Below are 16,936 nucleotides of genomic sequence, written 5' to 3'. Positions count from 1 at the left end.
TCTTCTTCCTACATTAGGCCTCCTCCATGCCACACTCCGGTCCTTATCAAGCTCGCTCCCTACTTAGGCATCTCACTTTGGCACTTACCATTCGCAGACACTGCTGAGAGAAGTTGTGGTTGATGTAGGTAGCCTCCATTGCAAGGTTTCTGGGTGAATTGAAGGAGTTGACTTCATCCTGGGGCGGCTCATTGGCAGTTTCACTCACAGTGAGGAGGTCTATGGGGGGAAAAAAAGGGGGGAGGGGAGCATTAACATAAATATCAGGTCAATCACAAAAATACTTCATCTCTCAACAGGTGACTTGCATCAATCTCCAAACATCGAAACAGCACTGCCTACTGGGCATTTTGACTAAACCCAAATCGGGAATTATGCAACACAAATTTGCAAAATTAGGCTAACACCTTGCGAAGCAGCATATAGAGTTTTGTTCGCTGTCAAATATGGGGCCTACTATTCAAATGGACCAAAGATGAATTGGAATAGACACTTGTAGAAGAACGAATAGTTTTCTTACCTATCGGTATAGTTTTGCAGCTTGAAGATCTTTCTGGATTCACTATGCTGTGCATTATTCCACGGTCTTGTGGTTGGGTCCGGAAGCGTAGTCTTTTCTTTCTTTTTTTTTTTTTGTAGCCCAGGTGGGCGTCGGCGTCACACCTCCTTGGGTGTATTTACGGTGACGTCGGCATGCTTCCTGCGGAAGCTCCCACTCTTGGGCGCCATCTTCGGGTTCTTTTTTTCCGTGTTTCTTTCGTTTCCGAAGTAATGGCAATGTTCCATTAGGTGATATTTTACCGTTCTTGTCCTTTTAAAGTCTTTTTTTTTTCTTACCACCTCTTCTCTCTCCAGCCTCATCTTTCTGGCGGAGGTGGGTGGGTTCGCTAGTGAATTCAGAAAGATCTTAGAGCTGCAAAACTATACCGACAGGTAAGAAAACTATCCGTTTTGCAGCGTGAATCTTTCTGGATTCACTATGCTGTGCATAGATTTTGTAGCGGTTTCTCATTTCTGTGGCGGCTGGGTGGAAGATGAGCGTTGGTTATTGAATATGTGTTGGAGCGCCTTTTGTCCGACTTGTGCTTCCTTGTTCATCTGTATATCCACACAGAAGTGCTTCGTGAACGTGTGCACCGAAGCCCATGTTGCCGCCAGGCATATGTCTTGTATGGGTGTGTTAGCCAGGAAGGCTATTGTAGCCCCCTTTTTCCTAGTGGAGTGGGCACGTGTCCCCTCTGCTAGCTCTTGTCCTGCACGTTTGTGGCAGAGTTGAATTGTTTGTGCGATCCATCGTGCAATAGTCTCTTTGGTTACTGCCTTGCCCATGAAACTGTTGGCGAATGACACAAAGAACTGTTTTGTTTTCCTTCGTCCTTTCAATGTAGTGCATGACTGCCCTTCTGGCGTCCAGGGTGTGCAGAGCTCGCTCTGCGCTCCTGGTTGGTTTTTGGAAAAAACTTGGTATCTGTATAGACTGGTTCATGTGGAATTTGGACACCACCTTCGGCATGAAGTGTGGGTCAGTCCTCATCACAACCCTATCATTGTGTATTTGTATGTAGGGTTCTTGTAGCGTCAGTGCCTGAAGTTTGCTTACTCTGTGTAAGGACGTTATTGCAACCAGGAAAGCTGTTTTCATAGTTAGCATCTTTAGGGAGGGCTTGTGAAGTGGTTCAAAGGGCTCTTTCATGAGTTCTGTTAGGACTATGTTCAAGTTCCATGCAGGTGGCGGCACCCGCTTGGGTGGTGCGATCCTTTTAGCTCTTTCCAGGAATCTCTTCACCACCTGTGATGTGAAGAAACTCCTGCACGTTTCTCCCCTTGTGTAGGCGACTATCGCTGCCAAGTGAACTCTTAACGAGGACGAGCTAAGGTTCTTCTCCAGCAGGTGCGTCAGGAACTTTAGCACTGTGGAGTCCTTCATTTTATTGTGAAGTTTTTCTTTTCTGCACCACATTGTGAATCTTTTCCATTTCGCAACATAGCACTTCCGAGTGCTGGGCTTTCGTGCCTCCCGAAGAACCCTCAGGGTGCTTTCTGGTAGTTTCAAGTGTGCAAACTCTATGTCCTCAGGAGCCATGCCACCAGGCTCAGGCTCTCTGGCTCTGGGTGCAGCACCTCTCCGTTCTGCATGGAGAGCAGGTCTTTCCTCTTGCCGAATCTGTGGGGTGCACACTGTCATCTCCATGATCTGCGAGTACCATGTCTGTCTGGCCCACTGCGTCACGACCAGTATCAGGGTCATATTGCTCGCTCTGCATTTGCTCAGCACTCTGTGCATCAGTGGTGTCGGGGGAAAAGCGTAAGCAAATGTCCTGGACCAATCTATCCATAGGGCATTCCCCAGGGACCCCTCCTCGGGCTGTCTGGATGCGAATTTTTGGCATTTTGCATTCTGGCGTGTGGCAAACAGGTCCACTTATGGCGTTCCCCATCTGTCGAACAGCCACCTTGTCTCTGAGCCAGTCTGCTTGTATGTTGTCCTTCCCTGGTAGGAGTATGGCTAGCAGGTCTATCTTGAGAGGGATGGCCCATCTCCATATCTCCTGCGCTAGCGTTGAAAGCGTGGCTGACTGTGTCCCACCCTGCTTGTTGATGTAGAACATCGCTGTGGTGTTGTCTGTTTGTAGCAATACCTTGTGCAGCCTTGTTTGGAAAGCTTTCAGTGCAAGGAAGATTGTCTTCAATTCTAGGTAATTGATGTGCTTTGTCGCATCTGCTGGCGTCCACAGTCCTCTCACTTTGAGTTCCTCCATGTGAGCGCCCCATCCCTTCAGGGATGCGTCTGTGGTGATGGTCACTGTTGGTGTTGGGGGCGTTAGAGGCTTTCCCCTTGTTATGTTCTCCATGTTCCACCATGTCATCTCCTTCTGCACTGAGTGCGTTACAACCACTAGATCCTCCCAACTGCCTGTAGCTTGTGACCATTGCTCCTGTAGCCATTCTTGAATGGGTCTCATGTGGAGTCGTACATTTGGTACTAGGTGGATGCATGATGCCATCATGCCCAGGATCTTGCTCGCAGTCCTCACTGTCCGAGCTTGTCCCTTCCGGTAGAGGCGAGTTTCTTTCACCAGCGCCCTCGCCCTCTTCTCGCTGGGGAACACCTTGCCCTGTAAGGTGTTGATCTGTGCTCCCAGGAAGATCTTCACTTGTTCTGGCTCCATTGATGATTTCTTCCAATGGATGGAGAACCCCAGGTTTATGAGCGTGCTCGTCACGGTTTGTGCGTGCTGCTTGAATTTCTGGTATGAGTTTGCTTTCACTAGCCAGTCGTCCAGGTAAGGGTATACGTGTATTCCTTGCCTTCGTAGGTGCGCTGCGACTGCTGCGAGGCACTTTGTGAAGACCCTTGGTGCTGATTTTAGCCCGAAGGCTAGTGTTATGAACTGGTAGTGGCTTTCTCCGATGGTGAATCTGAGCATATGCTTGTGCTTTCTGTTCATTGGGATGTGCAGGTAGGCGTCCTTGCGGTCTATCGTGACCATGAAGTCCCCGATTTGCAATTGCGGGAGCACCTCTTGCAGGGAGGTCATCTTGAATTTTTGCGTTCTTATGAATTTGTTCAGGAACCTTAGGTCCAGAATGGGTCTCATTGTTTCGTCTACTTTTGGTACCAGGAAGTACGTTGAGTATATTCCCTTGTTTCTTTCCTTGAAGGGTACCCGTTCTATGGCCTGCTTCTGCAGGAGTTCCTTTGCTTCTTCCTGAAGACGCTCTAGTTGTTGGTTTGCTAGTGGTCTTCTTTTTGGTTTTCTGCTTGTTGGCCTCCCCTCCAACTCTATGCAGTATCCGAATTGGATGATGTTGAGGATCCATTTGTCTGATGTGATTTCTCTCAATTTTTGGAGGTAAAATCTTAATCTTCCTCCCACTGGTGTTATGTGTTCGTAGGCGTCTAGTTTGTGTAACACCTGATCCCTCTGTACGTGCTGCCCCCTGGGATATTTTCTGTGGGTGGGCACACAGAGTTTTTTGAAGTCACTTAGAGGCGGGCTGCTGCCCCCCTCTTTTATTCTGTCCACATCCGTTTCCTCTCCCTCGAGAGGACTGGTCTCTTGGCTGGTACTGCCAGGACTGCTTCTGCTGACCCTGCGAGTCAGCCTGGTGCGTTTGTTGGAAAGCCTGGTGTGATGTACCTGGCTGGTTTCCACCTCTCCCGCCGGGCCTCCGTGACGGGGTGCCCCTTTTGCTGCCTCTGAACTGCAATGCTCCCATGGACCTTGCCGTTTCGTTATCCTTTTTCAGTTGACTGAGCTTCTCATCAACTGTTGTTCCGAACAGTGTTTCGCCGTTGAACGGTGTGTTCAGGATGCTGTGTTGCACCTCGGGTTTGAAACCTGAAATCCTGAGCCAGGCGTGTCTTCTTTCAGTGACGCCCATCATCATGAGCCTGCTGGAGGTGTTTGCTCCATCCAGGGCAGTCTTGAGGCAAGAATTTGCCGCGTTCTTCCCCTCTGCTACCAATCTTTCGGCCTTCTGCCTGGCATCCTGGGGCAGGTTTTTCATCAACTGACCCAGCTCCTCCATGATCTGGTACATGTGCCTGTTTATCAGGGCGTTGGAATTAGCCATGCGCCAGTGGGTCGCGGCATTCCGTTCGATCCTCCTGCCCACCAGGTCCATCCTCTTGCTTTCCTTATCTGGTGGTGGCCCAGAAGTAGTGGGCACGTTAGCCCTCTTTCTTGCTGTGGCTGTGATGATGGAGTCTGCTGAGACCGTGCCCTGAATGTAGGGTGGGTCTTTTGAGGAATGCTTGTATTTTTTCTCCGTTCTGGGAGTGACCGCCTTGCATGTTGCGGGCTCCTTGAATGCTTCCCTTCCCTGTGCCAAGACGCTGTCGAGCATTGGCAGGTACTGGCGCCTTGTTTGTGTGGGGAGCAATGTCTCCAGAAGGAAGTCTGCTTTCTGCTTCTCTTTGTCGAGCTTTTTTTTTTTTTTTTTTTTTTTTTAGCTTGAGTCTGAAAGCTGCTGCGGCAGACAATCACCGAGTTGTAGGCCCGATGTCGTCCGGCGGCGAGGGCCTCGAGGGATATGCGTCGACCGCCTCCTCTGGGCTTCGGGTGTTGACATCTAGATAATCCACCTCCTGTGATTCAGAGGTCGCCGACCCGGCGTCCGTCCTGCTGTCCTCTTCCTCCTCATAGTCGTAACTATAGTAGGGGCTCTCGTCGTCTTCCTGGTCGTCTACCACCTCGACGTCCGGATCTTGTTCATAGGCGTCATCGCCTTCCTCCTCGACAACCTCCACCACCGGTGGCTTGGTTTTGTGGGGAATCGTGAAGGCTTTCATCTTTGCGTCAAATTCTTTCTTCCGCTGCAAGATGTTTTCCATTTCGGCCTCGAGGCGCCTTCTCTTTTTCTCCATCTCGGCTGCGTGTTCCGCGTCGGATGGTTCGGCCGCTCTTTTCGGCGGTTGGCTCTGCGCCGAGCTGGACTTCGGCGCCCAAGTCTTCGACGCTGAACCGGATTTCATGTCTCTGGTCGGCGTTGGTGCTTTAGGGTCCTTATCACTCGGCGTCGATCGGTCTTTTTCGTGGACGATTTTCGACGACTTTTGCTGTTCAACAGCCCTCGGCGCCGGTGACTCCTTCTCAGAGGATCTGCTGGGCCTGGGTGTAGCTTTCGGGGCCTTGCCCCCGTTTTTTCGAGACTCAGTCTCTCGGGTTCTTAGGGGCCGTAGAGTCTCCTACCTTATCAGAAGTCTTGGTGTAATCGGTCTCTACGACCGTGTAGCTGTCGTCTTCGGCGGCAGCGTTGTCCTCTTCCTCGGAGGACATCCCCAGCTCGTAGAGGGATGGTGTCGGGGCCTTCCCCTGGAGGGCGGCGTGCACTACCCTCTGTCTCTCTCTCACACGAAGGGTCTTCGGGGCGAAGACGGAGCAGGCGTTGCAGTCCTTGCTTTCGTGATCTACCGGTAGGCAAAGGTTGCAAACCGGGTGCTGGTCCTTCTGCGCGTACTTGTGGTGGCAGTTACGGCAGAACTTGAAAGGCATGTTGTCCATCATCGAGCGCTCAGGGCCCCCCTGGTCGCACGTTCGTCGAAGTTCTCGATGATTTCTCCTTCTCCTTAGTTTGCCCTTGGTTGATGAAGTCTCCTGGAGTCTTCAGATGAATTTTCCTTCCAATTATTGTATTTTCCTTCTTCTTTCTCCAAAAATGTCTGGAGCCCAAACGGGAACGATCCAAAAAAAGAATCTGAAGATGGCGCCCAAGAGTGGGAGCTTCCGCAGGAAGCATGCCGACGTCACCGGAAATACACCCAAGGAGGTGTGACGCCGACGCCCACCTGGCCTACAAAAAAAACAACAACAAAAAACAAAGAAAAGACTACGATTCCGGACCCAACCACAAGACCGCGGAATAATGCACAGCATAGTGAATCCAGAAAGATTCACGCTGCAAAACTACAATTAATAGTGGCGAGAAGAGATTGACCGGGCAGAGGAGGAATCAAGGGAGTTGGGAAATATATATGTTGAGTCAAATATTAGTTAACCCTGCATCAGATGAGAACTGATTTAATATAGGGCCCACAAGTGGGGGGGCTTAATAAATTGTGCTGGTGATATAATCCTGTGTACTGTTGCCTAAAAGACCAGTGGTAAGAATCATTCACATGCTTGGGGGAGGGAGGGTGGACACTGGGGGGCTGCGCAGACTCTTGCTTAATTTGTATGGGCTATGGATAGGCATCGCTGCCACAGACTGTCGCCTTCCCTAGTGCAATGGCAGGTTACTTTATTAATGATTTATGCTGTGGATATATCTGCTTGACATAAAAATTTTACAAAGAAAAAACACTTTCGATTCAGGCAGGAAAACAGGAGAAAATATACATAGAATGCATGGCACAAATAATGCCAAGTGTAAAACCATAAGACAAATTAAGTGCCTGTATTTGAGGGGGATCGTTAAATAAGTATACATTGGAAAAGACTTGCAGTACCTAATGTATTAAAAGTGCAATAGTGGCAGATAAGCATCCAGTTATTAGTTATCCAAATTCTCCAGTATGGACTCCTTCATAGATTCACATGCTTGATTGTTCCACGTCGTCATGGTGGGATCCCACGGTAATTACTACAAGCAGTGTTATGAATAAAAATGAACAGCCATAGAGAAAGAAATTGATATTGCTAACCAATTCACCTTGTTTTAATAGAACCAAACATTAGCCAATCAGAGACCATACCCCTGTAGCACTCTTCCCCTGCAGATCTCAACCACGTACAACAGTCTCCCTGAGATCTGCTCAATTAATCTTCAACTTTTGAGCCCTGCCTTCTTCCAAAAGTCAAACATTTGACTTTTACAACTGAGGTACTGTTTCCCAGCTTTTTCATCATGTCAGAGGGATCTAACAGACTTTTCAGGCCCTGTAAGACTTGTGGACATCCAAGACTTTTCTCTGAAGATCCCCATAAGGAATGCCTATATTGCTTACATCCACATCTTAAGCCACAGGATTGAACACATTTCCGAACTTTTTCTGCTAAGACTCTGAAGGTTCGGTTAGCCAGACTACTCCTGTGGCTTCAAAAGAGAGGACTCATTCGGAATAAGGATATGGTGATGAGGGTCAGAACCACACCCCGACTGAGCAAAAAGGTAAAAATGAGGGCTCTACCTAACGCAGGGACCCTAAAAGATCACAAATCAATGAGTAAAGGCTCTGGGTCTGTCAACCCGGCCAGTAAAAAAAAGATTCCACTCCAAGTCCCTCTCACAAAAAATGATCTTCTGTACCTGCGACTCCTCAAAAGGAGCCTTCGCCGACAAAAATCTGCTAGTCGACAGATCCATCATAGACTGGAACTTCGTTGATGCTAAAACCACCGTTGATTGCAGTGACAAGTATCGTCTGTAATCTAGACTACAATGTTGCTTTAGAAGAGATCAATGCCAAGCTCCTCGTTGACGGTCATCCCATTGATGGGAAATTTTGAAATCTCCGCAGAAGCCTACATCCCATTGACGGGACCTTTCAAAGCTCTGCTGTCTAAGCGTACATTGATTCAGCGAGGAGTTCAACGGAAGCGGACCTCTTGGTCATCGTCTAGCCCGTAGACTGCACAAAAACAGGCTATACTTCCTTCCTCAGAAAAGGCGCCAAGGTCGCTGGACCCAGACCAGATATCTACTAGCACAAATTCTCCATTGCCTTCAGCAAATCTCATCGAGACTGAGGAGTCGGGTGAGCTTGGGTGATGAAGTACTTTTTGGTATAGCAATACAGTCCCCCACAGCTGAATGTAAAATGGCAAGATATGGATGATGAATACGTTAGTAGAGAAACTTCCACTTATTTGGAGGGAAATAATCCTTTCAGATTGCCAACAGTCAGCGGCTCACTGCTACGACTCTTTTCAAGAGCTCTACCCCTATGATGAATCTTATGATGAACACCAGGGTTCATGTGGCAACACCGTATCAGTGCCTATATATCTTTAGTCTCAGACTTACGTCATATGCTCAAGGACTACTACAAAAGTTTTCCTGAAACGAAGCTTCAGTGGCACTCACTCCAGTGACTTTGATGCACCCGGCACAGCACCCCTGTCTTAAAGCCACCGAGCCTTCAACCAGAGGCGAAAAAGGTGTTCTGCCTCCTATCGCATTCACAAATTACTACATTGATAGGGACGCGGATGATCAAGCAGAAGGTCAACTTCCTCAGGATCCAGTAGCATCTTGTCAGGAGAGTGACTATTATATTGCCCCTTTGTCCACATCGCCTTCACCAACGAGCTCCCCTCCACTAGACAGATTTCCAAAAGCCACTGGAACGTGCTTCCAATCATTTTGATTTACCTCTAAAACAAACAATGTTTTCTGTCCGATTTTAAGGATTCTGCAAGGAAATGTATTAGATACATCCCTGTAGTTGATTATATTTGGGAGGAAGACCTGAAACTGATGAAAAACTCCAGCATCTGTCACGGCAGTCATTCCTTGACTGGATAAACAAGCATTTGCAATGCAATAGGTCTCGCATTATTAAAGTTAGAGCTATTGGCATTGTAAATGGCAATGCCTTTTATTTATGTTTTTGTTTTTAAACATTTACAATGCTAATAGCTTAGGCCCTTCGCTGCGGGGGTAAGAGCTGTCAGCATGACCGTCAATCACAGAGAGAGTATCAAAGAGAGCAGCACTCGACAGAAAGTTAGTTTCGGTACCTGCAGGTCTGTGGAGTGATGCTGAGGAATAAAATATAATGTGCACTGTTTGTTTTAAATAGTTTCTTGTGCATGCATTTAGCAAGAATTACCTTTCAAGTTATATTGGCAAACAACTCTAATGAAGGTTACGATTTTCAATGCCATAGTGCTTCAGGATTGTGAATGTAAAAGCAGAAGAGGTAATAAAAGGTAATACAGATCTTGCTTTACATTAATTTATGAAACAGTGACCGTATTTGGGATTTCTATTCTGGGAAAACAGCAACCTTTCCTTTGCAAAGTAATAGGTTTGCACATCTTACTATGCACGTCACCATATCAACTTAAGAAAAAATGATCTTGCCATCAAATGCCTGCTGAAGAGTCCACTGTACACCATCAGAAGCAGTAGATTGGTTCCGCGCTCGTAAGTATGGTCTTAAACTATTTCTGGAGTTTCGTGTTGTATATTTGCAGGGAGACTCTGGTGTACAGATGGCTGAAGGCAGGCTGTAGCCACTGCGGGTCGTGGCAATTCAAGCTGGCCTCCAGGCCGCGATGTCTGTGGCCTACAGCTGGCTGAAGGCTGCGTGAGGCTTGAGCCTTGGTAATTCAAGTTGGCCCCCAGGCCTGCCTGCAGTGAAAGCCCATAGCTGCCAAGGTTTCAGATTTGTACGAGTGACTTTTTATAATTTCAGTGTAATTATAAGTGACATTTCAACGACTATGAGTGACACTTTGTCCCGAGGAAAATCAAGCAAGAAAGTGGAAGGAAACATAAATCTCACAAATTCTCCACATTTTAGCAAGGAGAAACTCGAAGCTGATCAAACTGCTGCAAAGCCACAGAAATGGAAGGGCACTAAAATGAAGTGTTAATAAAAGTCAGCTGACGCGTGGACGACGCCGCAGTCAGTCAGGCACTGAGCAGGCCTCAGGCTGACAGGCACACACACAGTCACAGCCAACAGCCAGTGTACTGTAGTGTATTATTTTGAAAAACTACCTTTAACCCATGAATATCCTAATTCGGCAACCCCGGCCGGCACACAACTACCTGCCCCGCAGCACAGATGAGCTGCATATATTCAAATTATCAGTGTCAGTCAACACAGCTGATAAACGAACGCCGCAGATGGGCACCAGACATCATTGATTGGCAAGCCTGAGGCTGGCATACAGGTTATAGCCGGGAGCCAGAGCGCTATAATTATTTAAATAAAAAAAAAAAAAAAAAAAAAAAGTAGTAGTACTCGACTGACTCGCTATAAAAAGAAATGATTATACCCTGGGCGGCGTAACGTTACCTGCTCGGCCCTCAGATCACACCACTAGCAGGCTGTTACAGCGAGCTACACAAGGCTCTGCTGATGTAAGTGACGCAGTAGTTCTGAAATTAATGTTTATTTTGAATCGGACGGCCCACATAAAATATAGTTTAGACATGTAAAACCTGGATTGTGGTCGTTCTTTTAAGTTTCGTAAATAATTTCCTATTGATATTATGATACCTTTACTTTTAAAGGCCCTATTCAAAAATAATTTTTTGCCAGAGGGGCAGAGTGGACATAGAGCTCCCAATGCTTATAACTTTTAGATTTAACTTTGTGTAGACGGCTATTCCTGTCAACAAACTGTGCTCACAAATTAAAGTCAGCCCATACATAATGGCATTGTCTATCTCCAAAATACTAAAATAATTCAGCGTGCATGCTCTCTTGCACAAAGCACCCCATCTCTGTAATTGGAAACAGGATGCAGTCAATTTCCAATCACATGGCCTCAGTTACGAATAATACAAATCACTGCCATTGACCGATGGCTGACAACAGATTCTGCAACCATGTCAAACTGCAACTACTGCTTAGCATCCAGTCATATAATCTAACAGCCCTTTTGAAACTAGGTAAGAGGAGAACAGATTAATTAACAGAAGCAGAGGATGTAGCAAGCATTGAGCCGCTGCGATACAGTGGAGAAATGCATGCACACGTTTTTTAAAGATTTCATTCGTTTTATACTTTGTAGTTAGGTGTATATAATAACAAAGTATTTAGTTCCTTAGACACGCGTCAATATGGTATGTTAGAGTCTTTTTCACTAACTGGAGTGAACAAAATTAACATAATTGTGTAAAAACACAAACATATATATTATCATTATATTTCATATGGGGGGAACATTTTAAACAGAAGAAAAAACATGCATGCACACTTACGTGCTGCTGCGGTTTTGCCATAAAGGTGGAACTCTAAAGTTGGTCGCCACTGTTTTTCATTTGCACGTATTTCTTAGATTAAATGTTATAATTCTAGCCTGTGGAGTTCAGTTTGCATTATATTAGTTGAACAACCTACACAGGCAATCTAGGCTGTGCTTAATGTGACCTGGAGTGTGCGCCTCCAACTTCAAGCATGTTGCAGAGATAGAAGCTATGTCTAACTCAATATTGCTCACTAAAGTAGCTGTAGAACCCTGCTGAAAAGTGTAATTCATCAGCTATGTGGAAGTATCACTCAAACTTTATAAAAGCAGTCACCGAAGAACCACACAGAAAGCCGAATAATTTATATTAAATATTCATGTGAATTTTTACTCCATTTCTACTCAACATTGCGAAGGGTCTATTGGAGAGAAAAACAAAGGTGACCAAGGGTCAGAAGGCTGCTGAAAAGCAGGCTTGTTTGGCATGTCTTATCTGAACAGCGCTGATCACCTTGATAAAACAAACAATAAAGCAAAAACAGCTGAGAAAACACACAGGCCATGCTTCCCAGGCCGTGAAATAGCAGAATACACACGCAGAGTGCTCACCTGACCGGCTCAAAAATGCTTTGTCACGCAGCGCCTCGTCCTTGAAAACTACAGTTCAGCTGTGGGCAGGCAACTGATTGACCGCGCGCAAAACTTATTTAATAATATTTGTAATGTCCCCAAATAAATTATCACCGCCGACGGGCCCGGGATTCCAGAGGAAACGCTGTGCCCGCCTCCCTGCTCAGGGCCGCGCTGCCATTGGCGGACCCCTGAGGCAGGAAGCCAGGCAACGGGAGAGAAGATGTGGGCGGGGCCAGAAGAGAGAAGGAAGTCCCGCCTGCTGCTGGGCTATGATTGGCTGCCCGCCGGGATGGAGCAAAGAGGCCGAGTCCTCCCGCGGCTCCCGTGAGCTAGGGAGAGCCCCGTGGCCGACCTTGAGTCCCGGTCCCGAGATGGGGGACCGGGTGAACAGAGGCGCTGTCGGGCGGGGCTCCCAGGGATCGGGAGAGCCCCGCTACCGCCGCCCCAGAGAAGAGAAATCCTGCGCAGCCGGTGAGTGGGGTGGCGGCGGGGGGGTCTTTGTATGTGTGCGTGCGTGTGTGTGTGTGTGTGTAGGTGCGCTGGTGTGTGTGTCGGTGCGGCGACCGGGGGGGGGGGGGGGGGGGGGGGTGCGTGTGGCTGTGTATGCGTGTGGCTGTGATGTGCGCATGCGCGAGTGTGGGTGCGCGTGCACGCAGTGAAATCCAGGACAAGAAAAGCGCGTGGTACCCTCTTGTCCCTCCTTCCCCCGAGACGGGCAACATGAAGTCTCCAGCTGGACGCATCCTTCGGATGTAGTACCAGCGAGACCTAAAATATAAAGCTCCGGATACTTCAGCTCCTTGACTTAAAGGTCATACTCGCTCTGATTCTGTAATCATGCAGGCAGCCCAGAGGTGCTCCAGAAACCCTTCCCCATGTTCAGCACCACCAGATAAAGAAAAAAGATGACATGATAACATCGGTAAGCGTTTTTTGGGATTGGCATCCACATCTATTAGAGCTTCAAGTGAGCTGGGACGCTACGATAGACATGTGGTCGGAGTTATAGGCATTCATTGAATTTTTGTCAGAAAACAAAAGAAAGAGGCTAGATAGCACACTGCAAGAAGATGAAAGGGCTTCCTCTGAAATCGACACAGTTATGGGTATATCCTCCACAGCATTTAAGCATATGGCAGGTGCGGCTGTGTTACCCAGGCAGAGATGGTAAAAAGCAACATCCCTCCGCCTGGAAGTTCAGATATGCTGTTCGATGGTGAAAATGTATTTGGAAATTATGTAGATGATGCTCTACAAGCCATAAAATAGATACCAACACTCCACGTTCCATGGGGACGTGGCAGTAAAGAAGTTTTCAGTTCTTTCGTGAAGGCGGAGGAGAATTTTTTTCTCAAGAGCTTACTACCAATCTTATAGTTATCAACCCTATTCTCAGCAGGGATATCGGTCTCATACTCTGTCCAACAGCACAATACAGGGAGTCCTCAACTTTCTTCTATTCAAAGCAGCCAACAAGAGGGCAGCACCAGGGAGGACAGGAGGGGAGAACTGGGAGCCCAGGAAGCAACAAAAACCCATGAGCCAGAATCACTCCAACTCTTACAATCATTGGAAGAGCATCTCTTCAGACAAATGGGTGTTAGACCAGGGCCACTGGAACTATGCAATTGTGCGGCGATTTTCGCATAATTATATATTTGCCAAACAATCCACCATCTGCTGCATAATGTGAAGATTTATATAAAAAAAAAAGTTTCCAGCTCAAACGATTCAAAGGTTACAAAAAATGCAGCGGCAAGTGTTACAGTGCAGGGGAAGGCCTTTTGAAAAGGTTGACTGGCGTTTCTGTAGCTTATTGATGCATTTGGATGTTAAACTGGTGCTAATGAGGTACACCCAATGCTCAGACAGTGTTAAGTGTAAAAAAGTGGAAAATAATGAAGTAATACCATTAAAAAATGTGCTGCATTATGCCACATAATTAGCCATTTGTTGCAGCATAATTTACTCAACCCTGCTGCATAATTCAGCCATATCCTGCCGCATAATTCCAGTGGCCCAGGTATTAAGACATAATATATCATGGTCACACCCTGGAATTTGTTCAAAAGCCCCTCAATCATCCTCCTACCAAGAGAATGCATTAAAATCTCTCGGTTAAAGCAGTAAATAGGTTAGCTACTTTCAAAGGTAGCAATAGGAAAAACTCAGGAAAACGGAGGCACGTTATGGATCTAAGGCTGCTGAACACGTACATAAATAAGCAACCTTTCAGAATGCTCTCTCTACACGAGATTTTACTGCTGATAAACAGGAGGAATTTCAAGACATGTCAACCTCTTAGAAGCGTACTTTCACATTCACGTGAAACATTGGCAGTTCCTGAGGTTTGAGGTAGCGGGGTGCCAATACCAATTGAAAGTCCTTCCGTTTGGGATATGGTCAGCTCCCAAGGTGTTCACAGAATGCATGGCTCCTGGGGCGGTGTTTAGAAACAACAGTCTCCAGGTATTCCCTTATCTTGACGACTGGTTAGTCAAGTATCCCATATTCGGACTAGCAAAAAAATAAATAAATAAATAAATCTACCGTAACCTGTTTTTGGCTGTTGAAGTTTAAAATGAGAAAATACTTCCCCCAATACCATTCCAATCTTTGTTGTTTCTGGGAGCCATTCTGGATACAAATGTCTCCAAAGCTTTCCCAACTCTAGAGAGAATTCAGCAAATAATGGAAATAACAGCTTCCCTGTCAAGAGAAGAGTCCATTTCTGCGTGGACGTTGGTCAATGTTGGGAGTGATGTCTTCTTGCATTCCATGGATCCCACATTGCAGGCTGCATATGAGACCATTCCAGGAACAATTGAACGCACAATGAATACCAATTCAGGGTACGTTCATAGACAGTCACCATCACCCAAACTATGAAATGAGCAATTTCATGGCGGGTTGGGGGGGGGAATATATTTCAGGGTCTGTCATTCTTAACAGCACATCCCCCACTTTGTAATGACAACAGACACTTCCTTAGACCGTTGGGGAGCCCTCATTTAGGAACAGCAAGAGTCCAAAATAAACATCAATCTTCTGGACCTAAAGGCTATTTTCCTGGGCCTGCAATCCTTTCTACCCAGAATTAGCAATTCCTCCATTTTGGTGACAACAGACAATACAACGACCATGCCATATCAAGCCAAGCAAGGAGGAACGAGGTCATAAATTCGGTCTTCGAGACCAGCAAACATGGAGATGATTACTTACCCACAACAGCACTCTGCAAGAGGAACATGTCCCATGGGTAGACAAGGAATGGGCGACTCTCGAAGCAGAATTTCGCAACCGTGTCAAGAATGGAAAATTAATCCGAAGCAGTTATTTCAAGTCTTCAAACAGTGGGTACCCCAAATCTGGATCCGTTTACAACTCTTTAAACAAGAAATGCAAAAAAAACGCAAGCAGATTTCCTCAGTGAGGGTCTGGAGGGATGATTTTCTGTGTTTGCTATGTGTTTCCACCTTTTCCTCTCATCCCCAAAGTTATTCACAAGAGGAAGCAGGGACCGTGCAGTTGCTTTCTCATAGCTCCAGCATGGCCGAGGCAAAATTGTAACACAGAGCTTCTTCTCCTATCCATGTGCCCACACATTCAATTCAAACCACAGGAGTATTTCTTTTCCTTGAACGGTCAGATCTTAAGTCCTCAAATAAAGTCGCTCAATGCATCAGATTGGCTCCTCACGACAATGAGTCTGGATTGTTGAATATCCGACTCGAGTGTAAAACTATTATCGAGCAGTCACGCACTACTATGACAAATAAATCTTACTTTTAACCGACACCCTTTTCAACTTTCTCCAGAGCAATTGCCATTTTCACCCAGTGAAGTCAGGCCTGGCACATTCTTCAATAAAGGTGCATTTGGCTGCAATTTCAAGATTTCCGAGAAAGAAAGGTGACTTTTTTTGTGGTCTACTAGACTATTAAGGAATTTATGAAAGGATTATTCCAAGTTTGCCTTCCAGTAAAACCTCCTCCAGTGTCCTGGCAGTTAAATACTGTCCAGTCACAGCTCATTAGAGCCTATCCATGAGACCGATATAACATAAGTATTGTGGAATATAGCCCTAGTCTTGGCCCTCACGTCAGCAAGAAGAGTCAGTAAAATACAAGCTTTTACAGTTACAAAAACATTCATGCAGCTCAAAGATGAAAATGATATTAAGAACTAATCCCAAATTCATTCCGAAGGTCTCAACTTCCTTTCACTTGACTGAACCAATTGTGAGGTCAACATATTTTAAAAACTCCTCCTCTACAGTGGAAAGATCTCTGCATTCTCTGGATGTCAAACGTTGCATTAAATTCTATATTAACAGGACAAAGACTTTTAGGCAATCAGCTTATCTTTTTTGCTCCACCCAGAAAGGGATACGCACTAACAAGAAGCAGTATAGTTGTTGGGTGTCTGTAGGGATTGCCTTTTGGCACAACAAAGGAGGAAGGTCCCGGTCGGCGAAGGTTACAGCACATTCAACAAGAAATATGGCGTCCACGGCCCTGTTTGCAGGCGTGTCGCTTCAGGACATTTGCAGAGCGACAGCGTGGGCGAATGAGCATACGTTCTCTAAGCATTATTGTTTGGACTCATCGTGGAAGGTGGATGCCTATGTTGGGCAGGCAGAATTACGACGCCTTTTTCAGGAAGGTACAAAACTTTTGTTATTATACAGGATTACTATAGTTAATCCTTTGTATTGTTTAAGTCTCAGCTTTTGCAATATTTATATACAGTTTACGTTGCCATCTTGATAGGTTTATTAAAAAAAACTATTGTGATTATAGCATTCTATGCATGAGGGTGGGGTTATTATACACCTGCATTTTTTTTTTTACTTTGGTACTGCTGACTGCTCCGATTTAAGCATGTGAATCTGCGAAAGATTCAATACTGGGGAAAAAACAAGTTACTTA

The 16,936-nt window shown here is 46.2% G+C and overlaps 1 protein-coding gene across 2 annotated transcripts in view; it reads right to left on the bottom strand.

Moving 5' to 3' along the window:
* EIF3D (eukaryotic translation initiation factor 3 subunit D) overlaps positions 1–16,936 on the bottom strand; it is a 102,710-nt gene that overhangs the window by 32,097 nt on the left and 53,677 nt on the right. For both annotated transcript variants that reach the window (XM_078684161.1, XM_078684162.1), the window contains exon 10: positions 89–219. In XM_078684161.1, the coding sequence (XP_078540287.1) occupies positions 89–219 (131 nt within the window). The remainder of the gene's footprint in view (positions 1–88; positions 220–16,936) is intronic.

Source organism: Lissotriton helveticus, chromosome 1_1 (genome assembly GCF_964261635.1).
Source record: "Lissotriton helveticus chromosome 1_1, aLisHel1.1, whole genome shotgun sequence".
NCBI classification, from domain to species: domain Eukaryota; kingdom Metazoa; phylum Chordata; class Amphibia; order Caudata; family Salamandridae; genus Lissotriton; species Lissotriton helveticus.
This window is presented reverse-complemented; position numbering and strand designations above follow the sequence as displayed.